We start from the raw sequence: 20,300 nt of genomic DNA on the forward strand, positions 1-20,300 counted from the left end.
CAGTTTTCACCCACGATAGCTGACTCCAAGTTTTTATTATTAAGACCAATTAGAATTTGTGCTAGAGTCCAGTACTGATTAACCATGCCCAGCTCACGTGAAGCCTTGTTTGCTATAATTCACATTATTTGTATTTACTGCTTTAATTTTGGGTCACATTTGTGGGGCCCACATGCCACCATGAGTGTGGAGGTCAGGATGGTTTGCAGGAGCTGGTTCTTTCCCACTGTGCAGGTCCTGGCAATTGAACTTCAAGGCCTCCTGAACTGTCTCACCTGCTCTTAGATGAAGAGGCTGACCTGCCATCTCCTGAGTGCTGGGATTCCAGGCCTGCACCACCACAGCTCCATTGCTGGTATTATTACCTCGTATCATATCAACTATCAGATGTCATCAAGTGTAAAAAAAAATGCCACTAAGGAGAAAGTTAACCATGCCCCAGGCTCTTCCTCACTAGGATGTTTCTATATTTCCCAGGAGACCAGCTTCCTGATTAGATGCAGGCTCACATCACATAGAATTCTGATGCACACGCACACAGGATGATAGCATCAAGATGAATGGGTGAACGCAGTGGCAGAGTTCCCATGGAGAGGAGAGGCCTACGATCACTTCTGTTGTGAGTCCTTATGTCTGTTTCCTGGCTGCTTCCCACTCGGGGACATGCAGAATACTCCATAGAGCTACACTTCAAACAGGTCGTACCAGCTGGGGGGGCTTGGGAGCCAGACTTCTCTGTTGGGATGCTGGGAGTAACTCAGATCAGCCAGGTCCCTCCCGAGGGCGCTCCCACCATTTGCAGGGCCTCAGGGTCCTCTTCTAAGTGGCTCACACCTCCTCTCCAGAAACCGCTGAAGCTGAGATGTTGGAAGTGTGGGCTTGTGCCTGCAATGACAGCTCCGTCAGGACTGAAGCCAGCTGAAGGGCAACAGCACCTTGCCACCTGATTTCAGAATGCCGGCTGTGGCAAACAAGACATGAGTAGTTCCTGATCTCTGCCTCTGGCTGTCTCCGCGCATTCGTGCATTGATTCCTTGAACATCTTTCCTCTCAGTAGGCTGTGAACTCAGCACAAATCTCCTACCTCCTCAGGAAGGGCTTCCCCAATTGTCCCGGGAAAGCACTTTGTAGGGCTACAATGTCATATTTTGTGTGACTATTATCACCATAATTTTAAATTTATTTTTGAGGCAGGGTCTCTTTAAATAGCCCTGATGGTCCTGGAACTCACTGTGTAGGCTTTGAACTCACAGAGATCCACCTGCCTCTGCCTCCCAAGTGATGGGATTAAAGGCGTGCTCCCGGGCCCAGCATCATCATTATTTGGGGAGACAGTCTCTCACTAAGTTGGTTTAGCTGGTCTAGAATTCACTGTAGGTAGTCCAGCATGCTCTTGAGCTCCTGATTCTCCTGCCTCCACCTCCCACATGCTGGAATTACAGGCGTGTATCACCACACCTGGTTTATAAGATGAACTCAGGTCCTTGTGCATGATGAGCAGGCACTTGACCGAGCGAGCCACATCTCTGTGTTGTGTTGCTTCCCTTTAAGAAGTTTACAGCTGGGACAGTCAGGCGGTGGTGGCGCACATCTTTAATCCCGGCACTCGAGAGGCAGAGGCAGGTGGATCTCTGTGAGTTCGAGGCCAGCCTGGTCTACAAGAGCGAGTTCCAGGACAGGTTCCAAAGCTACAGAGAAATCTTGTCTTGAAAAAGAAAACAAAACAAAACACCCAAAAAAACAAAAGCATTTGGGGAACTGAGGCTGGCAACTGAGGCTCCTGGTCCACAGCCATTTCTCAGTGTAGTATATACTAAGTATAGCTGGGTCAGTGTCCACTCTCGCTGGCCGGGACAGGCAGCACCTGCAGCAGGCGTCGGGGTTTGAGATGAATTGCCATGAGGCTGAAGGGAAGAAGGAGATGTGGCACTACACTCAGACTCCATGACAAAGCCAGAGCCTCTTTAGTGAGCAGAGTGCCAGGCTGAGGTCACCCTCTCTCTCCTAGAGAGGAAAGGACTCGCTATCATTGCCACGGAGTCTGGAACCCTGAAGGCCTCCCCTCATCTAGTCTTATCTGAGACCCAGGAAGATTCTGTGTGTGTGTGTGTGTGTGTGTGTGTGTGTGTGTGTGTGTGTGTGTGCGCGTGTGTGCTGCTGAGGCAGGACACGTAGCCCGGCAGAACCCCGGAAGAAGGAAGCTGTACAGGGTCTGTGGCTGGGCCCCTGGGATCCCCCAGCCGGGGACTTCCTCTTCCTCTCAGAGCAGGTGTAGCTGCCACAGCGTGACAGGGACTACACCCTGACCCCCAACATGGAGGGGGCCAAGGGGCCTAGACTCAAAGACTTCCTGAGTGGGAGTCTGGCCACCTGGGTGAGGATCAGGTGGGAGGGCTGGGTGAGGAAGTGAGTGTCAGCACAGACTGAGGGCTGGGGGCGGGTGGCTGGGGGGTGTAGTGTCTAGTAGGCGGAGGAGAGTGAGGCGGAGAGAGTCTAGGATCTGGGACCAGAGGCACTCAGGGGCACTGGTGAGGAGAGGGATCCTGTGCTGGGGCAGACGAGGGGCTCAGGATGGATTTACTGGTTGCTGGGAGTGTCCACCTCTTCATCCAACCTCTGCTGTTTGGCCCGACAGGCGCTGGGACTGGCTGGGCTGGTGGGGGAGGCAGAGGAATCAGCGGGGACAGAGGAGGAGGATAAGGGGCCTCTTTGTACAGAGAAGAGATTCCTGCAGCTGAGTGATGGGGCCTTACTCCTTCGGGTGCTGGGCATCATGTAAGTGACATGGGGGCGGGGGAGGCGGGTCTGAGGGAAGCGGGGGAGGCGGGTCTGAGGGGGGGGGAGGCGGGTCTGAGGGGAGGTGGCTGCGGAATGGTGGGAGGACCCTGACGGTGGAGGGTAAGGCTTGGGGGTGGGTGGGTCCTCCAACCAACCTCTCACCCCTGTTCCCTGGGTGGCCACAGTGCTCCTAGTTCCCGAGGAGGAGGTCTTCGGGTGATCAGGAGCCATGATGGTCCTGCAGCCTGTCGGATGTGGAACCTCCATCATCTGTGGGGGCGACTGAGAGATTTCTATCAGGTAAGGCATTGGGAAGCCCCGACAAGGCAAGCCCTTGTGAAGGTGGCTTTCTTACTGTTGGCCCCGTTCTAGGAGGAACTGCAGCTGCTGATCCTGTCACCGCCCCCAGACCTTCAGACACTGGGGTTTGACCCCCTTTCAGGTGCTGTCTCCTCAGGTGGTGTTGCCTTCTGCCCTCTGTCCCTGCCCTGTGCCCCCCCCCCCTTAACCCCTTGTGGCTTGTGCCCAACAGAAGAGGCAGTGGACGAGTTGGAAGGCATCCTTCGGCTGTTGTTGGGGGCCTCCGTGCAGGTGAGGAGGGGAAGGGAGAACAGAATGGAGTTTGGGCGGGAGGAAGCCCCCTGTGTGCCAGCTTTGGTCCTCCTGTCTACCGCAGTGTGAACATCGGGAGCTCTTCATCCGTCACATCCGGGGCCTGAGTCTTGATGTCCAGAGCGAACTGGCCACTGTAATCCAAGAGGTACTGATGCAGTCTAGAAGTGATACCGTCTAGGGGTCTTGGCTGGGTTCGTTTTCTCTGCTAGTTAAAGAATTACAGGTAGGAAAGATCTGAAGGGCTCCAGGTGGCAGCAGAGAAATCTCACGCAGTTAAGAAAGGCATTTATTGGGGTGAGCGAACACACGCAGCAGGACACACAGAGCAAAGCCCGGGGCTTTACAGCCTCTGAGGAGTCCTGCTCCCCTATTTTAGGGCTGGTCATTTGAAGACCGATGGGAGAGCTGACTGGTCTGAAACTGTTGTGTGGCATGTCCTGATCAGGCCTTGAACTTGTTGAGTCAGAATCAGCAGGGGCCTGCTGGTGGGAGGCAAAAACTGCCAGGCTTTTGTCTCAAATCAGGAGGTTGAGGGAAAAGATGGCTAGTTTGGAAATTTGCCACCACCTTTATTACCTAGTCATGGCTCCTCTCCCAGTCTGTCTGCCTGACTCCTTGGTCTCTCAGTACTGTGGTGGGTGGCATGTGGGACTATCACGACCACTGAAGTGACCCTCACCACCCTTCTGATGAATTGTTCTCCATGCCCACAGGTGACCCAGCCTGGTGCTGGTGTAGTACTGGCTCTGGCTGGACCAGAGTCTGGAGAGCTGGTGGCTGTGGAGTTGGAGATGCAGTTACGGAACCTGATGGGGACGATGTCCAGGCTGGTGCGAGAACGTGATCTGGAGGCACAGGTAGGGAACAGGCAACAGTCACACGGAGCTGAGCAGGGGGATGGGGTTCGGAGCCAGTCATAACCGCGGGTGATTCTGTGGGAATTGGAAGGCTTACGTGCAGAGGTTTTGGAAGGCGCCTCTTGACCTTTGCCTTCCCTCCAGCGGTTGGCTGAACTGCTTCTGGAGCGGGAGCCAGCCCGCTTGCTGTTGCCAGAAGCTCCTGCTAATGCTTCTGCGGAGGGTCCCTCACACCATCTGGCTCTGCAGCTGACCAACGCCAAGGCCCAGCTGAGACGACTGCGGCAGGAGGTGTGAGTGTCTGTAGGCTGGGGAAGGGGTCAACCTGGGGGCGCGATAGGGCCCAGGTGCGGGTTTGCGGCTGGCAGACACTCTCCATCACTGCATCCCTTTAGGGAGGAGAAGGCGGAGCTGCTGCTGGACTCCCAAGCAGAGGTGCAGGGCTTGGAGGCTGAAATTCGAAGGCTCCGCCAGGAGGTGCGCTCCAATGTCCCCCACTACTGTCCCCTCCCCATCGTGGTCCCATTTCTCCCAGCTGCCCCTCATCCCTTTGTCCCGTGGCTGGCTGATCCTAGTTTCACACCATTTGGATCAGGCCCAGGCACTGTCCGGACAAGCCAAACGCGCCGAGCTCTACCGCGAGGAGGCAGAGGCACTGCGCGAGCGGGCCGGCCGCCTGCCACGCCTGCAGGAGGAGCTGCGGCGCTGTCGTGAGAGGCTGCAGGCAGCCGAAGTCTTCAAGGGCCAGCTGGAGGTGAGGTGGGGGCGGAGCTGTGGGCGGAGCACGCTGGGTCGTGGTCTGGAGGCGGGGCGTGCAGGAGGAGACTGGCCAAGGGAGGAGTGGGTCCAACTTTTGTTGGGGAGACCTTGATAGCAGGAAGAAATGGGTGAGTATAAGGCAGTTGGAGTCTGAGACAAACCCTTTAGGATGGGAGAAGAGGAGACTATGGAAGGGCAGGTTTTGAAGGATGGGGCTGCGGGGAGAGCTGAGGAGTCTGCAGTGAGACCCTAACAGGAAGGGGTACTGATAAGTGTGGTCTGGAGGGATGTGGCCTTGGAAGGAAGTTCTGGAGGGGGTACGGGAGGGTGGGTCAGGAGCTTGGGAAGGGTACCTGGGGAGACTCTGGAGAGAGCTGCAGATGGAGGGAAGAGGTAGAGAAAAGGAGGCAGGGTCTGAGGCTGTCCCTGTAGAAGGAATCGGGAACTGCCAGGTGCTGAAGAGCGTAGGGATTGCGGCTCACCACGTATCCTCCCTGCTTTTCTACCAGGAGGAGCGGGTGCTTTCTGGGGCCCTGGAGGCCTCCAAGGCAATGCTGGAGGAACAGCTGGAGGTGGCCCGAGAGCGCTCGGCAAGGCTGCATGAGACCCAGCGGGAGAACCTGCTGCTGCGCACGAGGCTGGGCGAGGCCCATGCGGTGAGCTAGGTTGACCCGATCATCTGTTCGTTGTTCCTGTTCTCCCATGACCCCGGTGATGCTCGCTCAGCTTTTCTCGAAGTGGTTTCTGTGCTTGTTGGGACACCAAGACTTGCACATTTGGCCTGGGCCAGATGAAGAAGGCTGCCCTGACCCCATTCCTCCACACCGCAGGAGCTGGACTCTCTGCGGCATCAGCTGGAGCAGTTGGTGGAGGAAAATGTGGAGCTGGAGCTGGAGCTTCAGAGGGGCCTGGAGCCACCCCCAAGCTCCCCTGGGGAGGGTAAGTGGGGCCTAGGGGTGGGGGTGAGGGTCTGGGGTGGAGGCAGACTATGAGTTGGGAGGACTTGTTTTCATGGCCTTACTAGGTCTGAGAGGCGTTGATAGGGAGTCAGGGAGGGTGGGTAGAGTCCTGACATGACCACATCCCTAGCCCCCCTAGCCCCCCTACCCGGAACAGCACCTTCACTGCACGATGAGGTGAGGGAAGCGGAGGCTGGGCGGCTAAGGACAGTGGAGCGGGAGAATCGGGAGCTTCGAGGCCTGCTGCAGGCGCTCCAGGAGCAGCTTGGCAGTCAGGTAGGTCCCTCCAGCATCCTTATCCCTGCTGGTTACCACCCTGAGCCCTAGCCTAATGCTCCCTACACTGTCTCTCTCTCATATGTCCTCAGCACCCTCTGCTGGAGGAGCAGAGCAAGGACTCCGTGCTGGCTGTGCTCAATGGGGCTTCCTCAACTCCCCTGACCCCAGATCACAACCTCAAAAACTGGGCTTGTCAGAGGGGAGATGAAGGCTCTGAATCCTTGGACCCGGCTTCCTCGGCGACAGACTCTGACATCACAAGATCACCTGAGTGTCCCCAGGAGCCTGATTCACACCCGGAGGAGATGGAGAGTTCTTTTAAGATGATTTCTCAGGATCCCCAGACCTCAGCCCTAACTCCTCAAGAATCAGACCCTACTGCGGAGACACATGGGTCTCCGGAGAAGACCAGCCACAGAGTCTCTCTCCAGGGCCCCATTGTCTTGGCCCCACCACAGGGTCCAGAGATGAGAACTGAGGTGCAGGAGACTGGAAACAGGGAGGTTCTCCAAGGGGAACTGGTGCCTGAGGCCCAGGTCCCGAAACAGGAGAGTCCTCAGTGCAGGCCCAGATCTTCAGAGTTCAAACTCCGGGAGCCGCGGAAGGATCAGGAGACGCTGGATCAGGAGGGGCTAGAACCGCCCAAGCATCAGGCAGAGACAGGAGAGCATGGACAGAGGCCCAAGGGGCTGGTCAGTTCACAAGTCCCTCAGAAACCGCCGCAGACATCAGAAGAGGCTCCCGATGCCTGGTTCAGGGAGGAGTCAATCCTAGGAGAGACCCTGGTCTGTGCTGTCCCAGAGGAGCAGGCCCTCAGAGAGGAGGTGGCACAATTAAGAAGGGAGGTTGTGGACCTTGAGGCTAAACTACAGGCCCAGGCCCAAAGACTGGAGGCCCGAAGTGCAGAGGCCTTCTGCCTCTCTGAGGAGCTGGCCCAAGCACGCAGAGCAGAGGCAGAGGCACACCAGGAGGCAGAGACCCAGGCCCGGGAGCAGGCCCGTCTGCGTGAAGCCCTGGACACAGCTAGCCTGGAGCTGGAAGCTGCGTCTCGAGAACGGGAGGCACTGGCAGAGGCACTAGCAGCTGCAAGCCGTGAGCGAAGGCAGTGGGAACGTGAGGGGCCCAGGCTGCGGGCTCAAGCTGAGGCCGCTGAGCAGCAGGTGCAGACTCTGGAGAGCCAGGTCCGTCGTCATCTGGAGGAGGTGGAGAGGGAGCATCTGGAGAACCAAGACCTCAGGGAGGTATGTTGGGTACGGCAGTGGGTCAGGGAAATGAGGAGCTGGGCTGGTTTCTGGGATGTACATTGTGGGTTCCTTCACGGCACTGAGATGGGATGGAAGGTCGGAAGTCCAGGCCGCTCTTGATGCTGCAGGATGCAGCTGATGGCCAGTCCTTGATGGGGTAGACTACAGGAGGAACTCACAGCCAGTCTGCGGTCTATCCTGCACTCAGTTGTGATAGTCTCTGCCCTTTTGCCCTGGCCCCCCCTCCTGTATAAAACAAGGATGTTGTGCCTTGCAGCCCTCATAGTCTTTGGCAGACCAGGATAATTGTGGCAAGCACTTGGCTTATACCTGGCCAAGGCCTGCTGTAAGTGACCGAACAGTGGTTCCTCAGGAGCTGGATATGGGGTTCATTTTGTAGAGAGCTTGCCTGGCAGGCACAAAGTCTCAGGTCCACGTAAACTAGGCATGGTGACACATGCGTGCCATCTCAACACTCAGGATGTGGAGGCAGGAGGATTAGAAGTTCAAGGCCTTTGTTCTAGTTTGCTTTTCTGTTGCTGTGTTAAGCACCATGACCAAAAAAAAAAAGCAAGTTAGGTAGAAAGTCAGGGCAAAAATTCAAAGCCAGAACCTGGAGGCAGGAACTAAATGAAGCTGAGGCTGGGAAAGGGCCCTGCTTATTGGCTTCTCTTCATAACTTACTCACTCTTTTTTCTTTTTTTTTCCCTTTTTTTTTGGAGGGGGGGACAGGTTTCTCTTTAGCTTTGGAGCCTGTCCTTGAACTTCCTCTGTAGACCAGGCTGGCCTCAAACTCACAGAGATCCACCCGTCTCTGCCTCCTGAATACTGGGATTAAAGGCGTGCGCCACCACTGCCCGGCTGCTTACTCACTTTCTCTATAACTCAGGACAATCTGTCCAGGATGGCACCACTCACAGTGGGCTGGGTTCTCCCACATTAATCATTAACCAAGAAAATGCCTCCCAGACTTCCTCCAGACAATCTGACAGAGGCGTTTTCTCCGTTGAGGCTCCTGATCTCAGATGAGTGACTTGTGTTAGGCTGCAGCACAGAGATCCTTGACTATATGATGAATTGGAGGCTAGCCTGGGCTACATGAGACTCTGTCCAGAGAGAAAACAAAAACAGTTACTAGAAATGAAGCGCCGCAGAGTACCCAGGAGGGTGTGGAATGCCCGTCTGGGTGGGAGGGGCCTCCAGGGAAGGTCACCAGGATTCCACTTCATGCTGAGAGCCTAAGAGCTGTACTGAGGAGGGCATTGGAGATGCCGGGGGACCCAGAAAATGTCACAGTTGCACGGGACGCCTCAGGGGTTGAGTTTGAGGAGGGTCACCTTGGTGGATGGGAACCTGAGCCCCTTAAGAGGCAATGACAGTGGTAGCCATGGCAGGTAAGGCAGACAGGAGCACAGGGCCAGTGATGGAGAGGAGAGAATGTCTAGGAAGGCTTTCATTCATTTATCCATTCACATCCTTCGTGAGGTCAGGCCATGTGCTCAGTGATGACCAGGTGGGGGAAGACAGGACAGTGCAGGGGACCATGGGTCCATACTGGATACACCAGGGAAGGCTTCCCGGAGGAGGCTGGGAGGAGGAGATCCCATGGGTCCATGCTGGATACACCAGGGAAGGCTTCCCGGAGGAGGCTGGGAGGAGCAGATCCCATGGGTCCATGCTGGATACACCAGGGAAGGCTTCCCGGAGGAGGCAGGGAGGAGCAGATCCCCATGTGAGTTAGAGATGTCAGGAGAGGTGAGGCTGAGGAGGAATTAAGCAGGGTTCTTGTTGGGTGTGGTGAAAGCTTCCTTCTGTGCCGAGGGAGAGGCTGGGGCTTTTTGTGAGTGAATGGTACCTCTGGAGGTTGGAGACCAAAATGGTCATCCCCCACTGGGAGACGAAGCCAGGGGCAGCAGGAGGCAATGGCAAGGGTGGGGGAGCTGTGGGCTGGGAACTGGGTGCCCCAGTGTGAGGAGTTTGCCAGGGCACAGGCAAGACACTGAGGCTCAGAGAAAAAAACACCTTGCATGGACCCCTCCCCGTGGTGAGGACAGGGAGCAGGATTGGGGGGCTGGTTGACACAAGTTGAGCACTGCCCAGGGTAGCTATGGGGGTGATCCATAGGGTAGTGAGAACTGATGCACATGAGCCAATGAAGAGAGAGGGTCTCTCTGGGGTACATACTGTAGGATGGGGCCCGGAGATCTGTCAGTAAAGAACTGCATGGTGTCTCAGCTGAGCCCCCCATCATTAGCTGTGTGGCTTGGAGCAGGTTACTTCGGAGTGTCATGTTCCTCATCTCTGAAGTGGAAACAAAACTGCCCGGCCCTCCTGTGGTGGTGCCTGCCTGCAGACCTGCCCTTGGGAGGCTGAGGCAGGAGGATTGAGAGTTAGAGGCCAGCCTGAGCTGTGTAGCAGAGACTCTGAGGATAAAGAGGAGGCTAGATGGGGTAGTGCACACCTTTAATCCCAGTACTTGGGGGTGGGTAGAGGCAGGCAGACAGATCTCTGCCAGTCTAAGGTTAGCCTGGTTCATAATGACAGGAATACATAGAGATACCCTGTCTCAGAAATAGATAACCAAGGAGGGAGAATAAAAAAGTTAACCAGGGGTGGGGGGCAGAGAGAGAGAGAGAGAGAGACAGACAGACAGACAGACAGACAGACAGACACGAGAGGAAAACCAAAAACTCTTCCTGTCTGAAAGGCTCTCATAAAACAATGTGTGGCAAGAGCTTAGGGTGTGTCTGGCTTCTAGTACACGTTTGCTTTTTGGGGAGACAGACTGGTGGTAGATAGGCTGGCAGTGAGGGCAAGGGCAGGCCTGGAAGAGCTGACTCTGAGGACGTAGTGTGGAAGAGACTGGGGGTGGAGAGAATCGGGATGATTTCCTGACTGGAACACTTCTGGGCACTGCCTGGATGTGGCACGGAAGGAGTTGACTAGCAAAGCAGACAGGAAAGGGGTCCTGTGCCAGGCGGTGGTGGCACACGCCTTTACTCCCAACACTTGGGAGGCAGAGGCAGATGAATCTCTGTGAATTTGAGGCCAGCCTGGTCTACAAGAGCTAGTTCCAGGACAGCTAGGGCTGCAGAGAGAGAGAGAGAGAGAGAGAGAGAGAGAAAAGGGGGGGGGGTAATCCTGAGGCTTTTAGGTGGGCATGGAGGCCTCTCGGACTGGGCAGAGGGGCACTTGGTGGGGCTATAGCCAGAACAGGGAGTGGGCAGGGCCCTGGTCTCCACTAGTCTCCATTTCATCTGCACTACAATTCTCTTATCTCTAGCAGTACCAGGGCCCTAGTTGCCAGCCAGACAGCAAGGCCTTATGGGAATTGTAATTTTCTCCTCCTCTTTTTTTTTTCTTTCCCAAGACAGGGTTTCTCTGTGTAGCGTTGGCTGTCCTGGAACTCATTCTGTAGGCCAGGGTGGCTTTGAACTCAGAGATCCGCCTACCTCTGCCTCCTGAGTGCTGGTTACAGAAGTGTGCCGCCACCGCCTGGCTGAATTGTGGGTTTTCACCCCGAAACCATGCCGACATCTGTTGGGAACTGCAGAGCCCAGTGAGGACGTAGAGAGCTGTTAGCTAGGCTAGGACGATGGCTCAACAGCAGTTTTGGTTTCAGAGGCCGGGTGTGGCCAGGGGCCGGTACACTCACCTTTGTTTAGCTTTATCTTCTAGGGTCCCCGGGAGTCAGAATGGTTTGGCCTCCCTCCCCTTCCCTTGGAATGTTGTGGCCCAACTGCCAAATGCCACAGCCCTGACCCGACCTCTGTGGCCCTGCGCTGTGGTTATGCCCGAGACCCTGAGTTCCTATTCTGACTGCTCTCAGTAGCCAGCCCTCTGTGGTGGAGGGTGTTCTGCAGGCCTATCTCCATTGAACCCCTGCACATGGCTGGTGTGGCAGCTCGCGGGGCTCCTCAGCCTCCTGAGTACATGAGAAACTCTGGGCTTAAAGAGGTGAAGCCACTTGCTTACTGTGCATCTCAGGGGCTGCTTCCACACCCTACCAGAGTTAGGGGCTCACGCCTTTCATATCCATTCTGCAATGCCACCACACCCCATTTCCAGGTCTTTTATACAAGATCTCACATCGAGCCTAGACCTCATTATGTAGCCCAGGCTGGCCTTAACTTTGCAGTCATCTTCCTGCCTCAGCTTCCTGAGTGCTGGTGTTACAGATGTGAACCACCATGCCCGCTAGATGGGAACACAGAGATCCAAAGGATTAAAGACCTTTGCCAGGGTAAACAGAGCAAGGCAGAGAACAGGAGGACCCCTTCTCAGTCCTGTCTCTAGCTCTCCTCTGTCTCTGGGGGACAGGTGTGTTCCCCATTTTCATCCCCACCTGCTGAGCCTGCCCTGCCTGCCCCCAGGAGCTAGAGAAGGCTGTGGTACGGGGCCAGGAGCTGGGGGCCCGGCTGGAGCATCTGCAGCGAGAGCTGGAACAGGCAGCCTTGGAGCGCCAGGAGTTCCTTAGAGAACAGGAGAGCCAGCACCAGAGGTGGGCACAGTGGCTGGGGACAGGGAGGGACAGGGAAGTGAGGACTGGGTGTTCAAGGTTTTTCCTGGTAGGTACCAGGGCCTGGAGCAGCAACTGGAAGCTGAGCTGCAGGCAGCGACAACCAGTAAGGAGGAGGCATTGATGGAGCTCAAGGCCCGAGCCCTGAAGCTGGAGGAGGAGCTGATTCAGGTAAGGTTGTCCTGGGAACTGAGGTGCCAGCCCCTTGCCCCAACCTGGGAGTGGACAACCAGGGCTGCCAGGACTCAGGTCTTACCTCTGAATTGGTGGCTAGCTGCTCAGCTCATATGCTGGTGGGGCTGCTTCCTCCATTCCTTAAGTGGATGGAGCCTCTTGGGGTGACTGCTCTGCTTTTTCTTGGGCTCCAATACTCCCCTATGAGTGCGAGACACCTGTTATCCATGTCCCTGCAGCTGCGACAGTACCATGTGGGGCTGGCGACAGAGGTGAGAGCTGAGCCTCCGACTGTGGAGACCCAGAGTGGCCGGCTCATCGAGGTGGAGCGAAGTGTGAGTTGATAGAGTGGGGACTACCCAGGGGATGGGAGGACTGGCCACTTAGCCACTGACACCCTTTTCTGGCAGAATGCCACACTGGTGGCCGAGAAGGCGGCTCTGCAGGGGCAGCTGCAGCACCTGGAGGGGCAGCTAGGGAGCCTGCAGGGCCGGGCACAGGAGCTCCTGCTACAGAGTCAGCGGGCACAGGAACACAGCAGCCGCCTGCAGGTGGGTGGCAGCCTGGGGCCATCGTCCCCTCCCCATTTGTGTCATTTTGGGCCCTTTCCCGTACTCTAGCCTGCTGCCCCACCTGTTTCCACAGAACTTGTCCTCTGACCTCAGCCATCCCAGTCTGTCCCTATCTGTCCCTGTTTCCATTCCCCGTCACCTCACCCTCTCAGCCTTCTCTTCCATCCTAGCTGTTAGCCTTCACTGCCTTTCCTATTGTCTACCCATCGATCCCATCCCTGTGTCGGGCTTCTTGCACGGCCCAGCTTTTCCATGCCACCATGATGCCTCTCTACCGCATTTAACCTCTTCCTGTTCTTCAGCTGTCCCTCTGCTTCCTCCGTATGCCCTCTGGTCTCAGGTTATGCCCCTTACTTCTTCTGGGCGGGTGCCTACTGCCCTGGTTCTGCCCATTTGCTTCACCCTAGGCTGAAAAGTCTATGATGGAGATGCAGGGCCAGGAGTTGCACAGGAAGTTGGGGGTGCTAGAAGAGGAGGTGCGGGCAGCAAAACGGGCCCAGGAGGAGACTCGTGGGCAGCAGCAGGCTTTGCTTCGAGACCATGAGGCCCTGGCCCAGCTGCAGCGGAGACAAGAGACCGAGCTGGAGGGACTGCTGGTACGGCACCGAGATCTCAAGGCCAATATGCGCGCGCTGGAGCTGGCCCATCGTGAGCTGCAGGGCCGGTAAGACTCCCCAAGTGCCACTTCTCTCCCTAGCATGGCCACTTGCCTGTCTCCCTCATTAGGTTTGACCCAGGGGGTAATTCCATACTTTGAATATCTACCCTATTGCTGATCGGTTTGGGGTGTGGGCTCCCCGACTTTGAGGCTAGGAACGGTAGCACCTGGCATGCTGTTCTGCTTTTGGGGGCTTTGCTGGGGTGTAGTGCTTATGCTTAGGGGGTCAGATTTCCTGATCGCCACAATGCAGTGCCTACTTGCCAAGGCTGAAGTCCCCTACAGCCCTTTGGGCCTTGTCCATATAGGCATGAGCAGTTACAGGCCCAGAGGGCCAGTGTGGAAGCACAAGAGGTGGCCTTACTGGCTGAGCGTGAGCGCCTGATGCAGGATGGGCAAAGGCAGCGGGGCCTGGAGGAGGAGCTGCGGAGACTTCAGAATGAGCACGACAGGTACCAGCTCTGGTTTAGGCCTGCCTCCCACTCCGCATATCAGCATTCCCACAGGCGACGTGGGTTGGGGTGGGTTAGTCACTGCCCACTGTGTGTTCTGCTTCGTCTCCACTCCGTGGGTGTGGCCCTCCTGGCTCTTGGAGAGCAGTTGTCTTTGCTTCTAAAGAGCTCAGAAGCTGCTGGCTGAGGTGTCTCGCGAGCGAGGGGAGCTCCAGGGTGAACGTGGGGAACTGCGGGGCCGCCTGGCGAGACTGGAACTGGAGCGGGCACAGCTGGAGATGCAGAGCCAGCAGCTGCGTGAGTCCAACCAGCAGCTGGACCTGAGCGCCTGTAGGCTGACAACACAGTGCGAGGTGTGACACAGTGTTAGGGCCGCCTAGGGAGGCCAAGGCAGGCAAGCCAAGCTGGGACAGTCTCGAGCCAGGTATTCATCCTGGCCTTGCTGCTGCCGCCCGCAGCTGCTGACCCAGCTTCGCAGCGCCCAGGAGGAAGAGAACAGGCAGCTGCTAGCTGAGGTACAGGCCCTGAGCCGGGAGAACCGAGAGCTGCTGGAGCGCAGTCTGGAGAGTCGCGACCACCTGCATCGAGAGCAGCGAGAGTACCTGTGAGCATGCGCAGAATCAGGGCCACGCCCCCTGGTCCTTCAGGGAGCAAACCCACCACCTCCACCCCGCCCAGGTCCTAGGAAAAGATCCCAGGCATAGGGGAGTTTTATCTGCAAAGTGGTTGCCCTGGGTTACACCCGTTTTGCCAGGGCTTTGCCGGGATTTCTGTGAACCCATTCTCTTCTCTTCCTACCAGGGACCAGCTTAACGCCTTACGCAGGGAGAAGCAGAAGCTGGTGGAGAAAATCATGGACCAGTACCGCGTCCTGGAACCTGGGCCCCTGCCCCGCACCAAGTGAGGCCCCACCTTCTGAAATGGGATCCTGCTAACCTTTGCCCTGTCCTACCCTCTGACCCCTCGTTCCCTAAAAGCCAGGCTGGGATGCAGGTCTTAGTGAGGGTTTTCCTGGCCCTTTTTATCCCCTGACACGACTCTCCTTTCCCTCCTTCTCCTGTTCCCTTATCCCTTCTTATGCCCTCTTGCCCCCAGGAAGGGCAGCTGGCTGGCAGACAAGGTGAAGCGGCTGATTCGGCCCCGGCGGGAGGGGGCCCTCCATGGGGGGCCGCGCCTGGGGGCCGATGGGGCTGGCAGCACGGAGAGCCTGGGGGGCCCCCTGGAGACGGAGCTCCCTGAGGGCAGGGAGGCAGATGGGACAGGTGGGTTTGAGGGCCTGGTGACCAGGATGCCCCTATCCCATGTCTCCCATCCTTGGCATCTCCTTACTATCTGGCCTGCACATGTGCCTCCGAGACTTTTCCTGCTACCTGCCTCCAACCTGCCTTGATGATGTTGACTGCTCTCTCTCTGGGCCTGCGGAGTCCCCTGCCTGCCTCCTCCTTTCTACTTATATTGCCACCTCCCCATTTCTACACAACCCACACCAAGCCTAAGACCTCATAGCAGCAGGGCACATTAGGGAAGGGACATACATATCCTTGATGGTACAAAAGGAACCTGAGGACCAGATAGGGGGAGGTGCCTTGCCCATGGCCACACAGGAGCTATTGTGTGAGCCAGCAACACACTGGCCAGGCTCTTCTGCCAGGTCCCTTCTCTCCTACACTCTGCTCCTCTTTCTGCCCTGTGCAGCTTCACCCACTGGCTCTCTGTTTGACTGGCCTCTCCCTGTACTTTGATGACATCCAACCCCTCCACATATGCCTCTCACAGGGTCCTCGTCACCGGCACCCATGCGCCGTGCCCAGAGCTCTCTCTGCTTGGGAGATGAGACCCTGGCAGGTGCGCAGCGGCGGAGACTCAGCTCCCGGTTTCCTGTCGGGCGAAGCTCTGAGTCATTCAGTCCAGGGGACACCCCAAGGCAGCGATTCCGACAGCGCAGGCCAGGCCCCCTGGGGGCACCCAGTGCCCATAGCAAAGGTGAGATATAGAGTCCCTGAATATGAGCCCCCATCATCCTCCAGTGGACCCAGCCCCTTTGGGGAGGAGATTCATTCCTGTTAGTCTCTGTGTCCTGTGTACCTGGCACCATGGCCCAGTGGCTACCTTTTGATTCCCAGGATCTGGTGTGGAATGGGATGGCTCCATTAAGACCCTCCCGGAACATGAAACAGATGCCAGTCGAGAGGGTGAGTTGGGGGGTTGCTGGCAAGTCTTATCACCAATTCTCTCTTCTGATGGGGAAGGATACCTTACCAAACACCAGATGGTACACTCCTGGGGATATGGCAGAGAGCATTTTGGTGTAGGGAGACAGACAGCAAACACTGCCTGAAAATACCCACTGTCTACAACAGCCTGCCCTGATAGCAATACAGTGTGAACAGGGTATAACCACTGTCTACCGCAGCCTGCACTGATAGCAATACAGTGTGAACAGGGCATAACCACTGTCTTCCCACAGCCTGCACTGATAGCAATACAGTGTGAACAGGGTATAACCACTGTCTACTGCAGCCTGCACTAATAGCAATACAGTGTGAACAGGGCATAACCACTGTCTACCGCAGCCTGCACTGATAGCAATACAGTGTGAACAGGGCATAACCACTGTCTCCCACAGCCTGCACTGAGAGCGATGCAATGTGAACAGGGCATGTGTGGCACATGCCGGTCATCCCAGGAGTTGGGAGGCTGAGGTAGAAGGATTGAAAGGTCAAGCCCAACCTAGACTCTATGACAAGACCCTGTCTTTAAGGAAAAAAAAATACATTGTTGTGAGCTACGTGTGTATTTTTTCTTCCTTTTTAGCAGAAAACAAAGAGAGACAGGGACAAGGCTTTTAATGACATGACCCATTTAACTCTGTCTGCCTAGACAATTACCACTTTCAATGTGTACGCAGTACAAAGAATTACAAATGAGATTTTCTTTTTAACATTATTTTACTTTTTGAGACAGAGTCTCACTGTGCAGCCCGGCTGGTCCAGAACTTACTATGTAGACCATAGTTTGAAGCCAGGCTCAGACTCGAAAAGATCTGCCTGTCTTTGCCCCATGAGCGCCAGGGTTACAGGCATGATCCACCATGTCCAGCTCAAGACTTTCCTTTCTTTTCTAGGTTAGCTTTGAACTGATTCTCCTGCCTCCACCTACCCTGCGCCTGACTATGCCTTACTATTTGCTTTGTTCTTTTGACACAGTCTTCTTATATAGCCCAAGATGGTTCAGAACTCACTGTGTAGCCCAGGCTGGCCACAAATGTGTGGCAATCCTCCTGCCTCAACTTTCTAAGTTCTGGGATAAAAGTTGTGCATCACCACACCCATTATTTTTTTCATACTAAGTTTTTAAAGTCTGTCAAGCTTTTCACATGTAGGCATGTAACAGTGAGGGCTGGGAGAGGCTCAGCCCAGCATGTCAGGAGTACTATAGTCCTGGGGAAGAAGTGTGTGTGTGTGTGTGTGTGTGTGTGTGTGTGTGTACAGGCTGGGGTTTGAAGGAGGGAGTTGGCTGGGGACAGGCTTCAGAGAGGAGCTGAGCATGGGCTGGAGGGATAGCCAGTGGACAGAAGGCCCAGGGTCCCGTGGGCCACTTTGCTGGAGAGGAAGCCTGAGCCCAACTTTTCTCTCTAGCCCTCCAGGAGCAGAAACCGGAGAAACATCCCCTTACCCCTTCCCTCAGCCAGTAACGCTGAGAGGACAGGAGGCTTAGGAGTGCAGCCTCCTCCTCATTGTACCATCGGTGGGTCTCCCAGGCAACCCAAGTGCCAGGGTACCCAGGTACCTCAAGAAGAGTCCTTGAACAGAGAGGCCTGGACTCCCAGGCCCCCCACAACCTGTACTGGGGCCCTGCAAAGGAACTGGGACAAGTCTGTGGGCAGGGACTATGACTGGTCCCAACAGGTGGCTCATGTCCGGGGCTCTTGCTCTGTCACACAGCCATCATTGAGGAGACGATCTCTAGGGGATGTCCCAGCTGAAGGAGGATGGCAAGAGTGGGCAAGAGAGCCCTCTGCCTGTTCTAGATGGGACGTCAAGGCCCATTCCCTGGGGACAAGCCTAGGCTGATATCTAAGCCTTGCTGGGGACACGCAGGAGAGGAAAATAAAGCTATAATCCTTTGAATCTGGGCTCTGTGTCTGCTGGCTGCCTCTGAGAGCCTGGAAGTGCTGGGTGATTCCTATCGGTGGGCTTCTGTAGCCAGGGAGCCATGCCTGGACCAGTTAGCAAAAGGAATTATAGTGTGGCCACTTGGACTTGCCAAAACCTGGATGTGCTGTCCAGGTGGATAGGTGGGCAGGGTCTGGGTTGGCACTCAACAATGAAAGGGACCTGGGATCTGGGAAGTGGGACACGATGACCTTGGTTGACCCTGACCTCGTGTCTCAGGGCACCTCTTCTCTCCCTATGTCTTCCAACCTCCTCATTTTTCCCCACCCCTTTGGGGGTTGAGCCTCTGCCTCAGGGAGCCCACAATCTCACAAGGGGGTGCTTTCTAAGAGGTCATGCTATGTCTCTGACCTGAGTCCCAAGGATGATGACTGGGAAGACAAACTGTCACAGCTAGCTCCAGTTGTCCACCTGACACCTGGAAAGAGGAAACTCTACTGAGGAATTGCCGCCATTAGATTGGTTTATGGGCATGTCTATGAAGGCATTTTCCTGATTGCTTGCTGATGCAGGAGGGCCCAGTGCACCGGTGACACATTCCAAGGCAGGTGAGCCTGGGCTATATAAAAAAGCTAGCAGAGGGGCTAGAGAGATGGCTCAATGGTTAAGAGCACATGCTGGTCTTCTGGAAGATACAAGTTCAGTTCCCACTACCACACTGGGCAGCTCACAGCTGTCTATTACCCCAGCTCTAGGGAATGCTTCTGGCCTTCTTGGGTACCTACTCACGTGCACATACCCACACGTAGACATACACATGACATGTAATTAAAAATAATAAAAATAAACCTTAAAGAAAATAAGAGCTAGCCGAGCAAGTCAGAGGGAGCAAGCCAACAAGCAGGGTTCCTCCACTGCTCTACCTCAGTTCCTACCTCTGCGTTCCTGCCCTGGCTTCCATTACAGGAGGACAGAAACCTGTAAGCCAGATACACCCCCTCTTTTCCAAGGTGTTTTTGTCATAGAACAGAGAAGCAAACTAATAATAACAACCTGGAATGTGGGGTGCGGCTGTGATGGATCTGGCCATCTGGCTTTTATGCCTTGGGCTGCCTTATGGGACGAAGGCAGAGGATTTTGGAACTTTGTGCAGGAAAAGCTGCCGAGTGCTCAGCTTAGAGACCTGTTGTGGGGACTCGGAAGACGGTTGAGAGCAACGCAGACAGTGGAAGTGAAACCTTTGCTCTATTGGAGCAATGGATGTTTGTTAGCTAGGGCTGAAAACATCAGAGGCAAAGTCTTCTGGGAAGAGTTTCTCAGGGTCACCACACAGAAGCCGTGGCCTAGTAGGGGCCCAGGCTGCATCTCAAGCTCTCAACAGAACTTGGAAAACCGTGTGTCTTCCACGTGGTATTGGTTTTGAAGGCACTAAAGTGTCATGGGGAGCAGCTGAGGTCTGGTACCATGTGGCAGGGTAGGCCAGGAGGCCACGGATGAAGGTGCAGTCTCAGTCACAGTGGAAACCTCAGGGTACTGGAGACGTGAGTGTGAGATGTGTGCCGAGGACAGCAGCAGCTGTGGAAAGGAGCTGATTTTAGCCTGCAGGATGAGCAGTGTGTGCTGCAGACGGCAGGCCACAAATGCTGGACCCTAAGATGCAGGCTTTGATAGCTCTACTGGATGTTGGACTTTGCTTGATCTGATCTGTGTCCTGATTCTTCCCTTTTTTTTTTCTTTCTGGTTTTTCAAGACAGGGTTTCTCTGTAGCTTTGGAGCCTGTCCTGGAGCTAGTTCTTGTAGACTAGGTTGGCCTTGAATTCACAGAGATCCACCTGCCTCTGCCTCCCCAGTGCTGGGATTAAAGGTGTGTGCCACCACTGCCCGTATGGTTCTTCCCTTTTGAAATAAGAAAGTATGTAACTATTTTGATTTTACAACAACCCACATTTAAGAGACTGGATATATTTTTTTAAAAAGATAACTTCGACTATCAAGGTACTGTAATTTTTTGTTTGTTTGTTTGTTTGTTTGTTTGTTTTTGAGACAGGGTTTCTCCATCCTGCTCTGTAGACCAGGCTGTCCTGGAACATAGAGATCTGCCTGCCTCGGCCTCCTGAGCGCTGACATTAAAGGTGTGCACCATTGTCCGGCTGGACTGTTTTTCATATTGTGATATTGACATGAGATCTTGGGAACAAACAAGAAAGGAAAGGTTATGCTTAAACAGAGATGTGCTTGGGTGCCACAGTTGACAAGGGGTGGAATATCATAGTTCGCTTGTCAAGCTTGACACCTAGGAAGAGGGAACCTCATAGCCGA

At 55.3% G+C, this 20,300-nt stretch overlaps 1 protein-coding gene across 3 annotated transcripts; it reads left to right on the forward strand.

Moving 5' to 3' along the window:
* Positions 1–2,214: 2,214 nt before the first annotated feature.
* On the forward strand, positions 2,215–17,996 carry Ccdc88b (coiled-coil and HOOK domain protein 88B). 3 transcript variants are annotated; one of them, XM_087908168.1, is made up of 27 exons: positions 2,216–2,374; positions 2,636–2,775; positions 2,964–3,078; positions 3,151–3,220; positions 3,311–3,369; positions 3,455–3,538; positions 4,107–4,250; positions 4,395–4,543; positions 4,646–4,727; positions 4,846–5,004; positions 5,519–5,665; positions 5,840–5,948; positions 6,099–6,244; positions 6,337–7,488; positions 11,865–11,992; positions 12,064–12,181; positions 12,424–12,519; positions 12,595–12,735; positions 13,164–13,420; positions 13,723–13,866; positions 14,033–14,219; positions 14,325–14,470; positions 14,668–14,766; positions 14,962–15,128; positions 15,643–15,849; positions 15,990–16,058; positions 17,505–17,996. In XM_087908168.1, the coding sequence occupies exons 1-27, from the start codon at positions 2,315–2,317 to the stop codon at positions 17,558–17,560; spliced, it is 4,431 nt and encodes a 1,476-aa protein (XP_087764294.1). In that variant the 5' UTR covers positions 2,216–2,314; the 3' UTR covers positions 17,561–17,996. The 3 variants fall into 3 exon arrangements, with proteins under 3 accessions (XP_087764295.1, XP_087764294.1, XP_087764296.1); XM_087908169.1 differs by lacking the exons at positions 14,962–15,128; positions 15,990–16,058; positions 17,505–17,996 and having other exon boundaries at positions 2,215–2,374; positions 15,643–15,843; XM_087908170.1 differs by lacking the exons at positions 2,216–2,374; positions 2,636–2,775; positions 2,964–3,078; ... (9 more) ...; positions 6,099–6,244; positions 6,337–7,488 and adding an exon at positions 10,858–11,448.
* The last annotated feature ends 2,304 nt before the right edge of the window (positions 17,997–20,300 follow it).

Source organism: Myodes glareolus, chromosome 7, assembly GCF_982192425.1.
Source record: "Myodes glareolus chromosome 7, mMyoGla1.1, whole genome shotgun sequence".
Taxonomy (NCBI): Eukaryota; Metazoa; Chordata; class Mammalia; order Rodentia; family Cricetidae; genus Myodes; species Myodes glareolus.

Bases quoted from the DNA above. Each gene is read 5' to 3' on its own strand.
- Ccdc88b (XM_087908168.1), top strand. From the start codon at position 2,315: ATGGAGGGGGCCAAGGGGCCTAGACTCAAAGACTTCCTGAGTGGGAGT. The intron at 4,251-4,394 runs GTAGGGAACAGG...CCTTCCCTCCAG, and splicing joins AACGTGATCTGGAGGCACAG to CGGTTGGCTGAACTGCTTCT. The intron at 5,005-5,518 runs GTGAGGTGGGGG...CTTTTCTACCAG, and splicing joins TCTTCAAGGGCCAGCTGGAG to GAGGAGCGGGTGCTTTCTGG.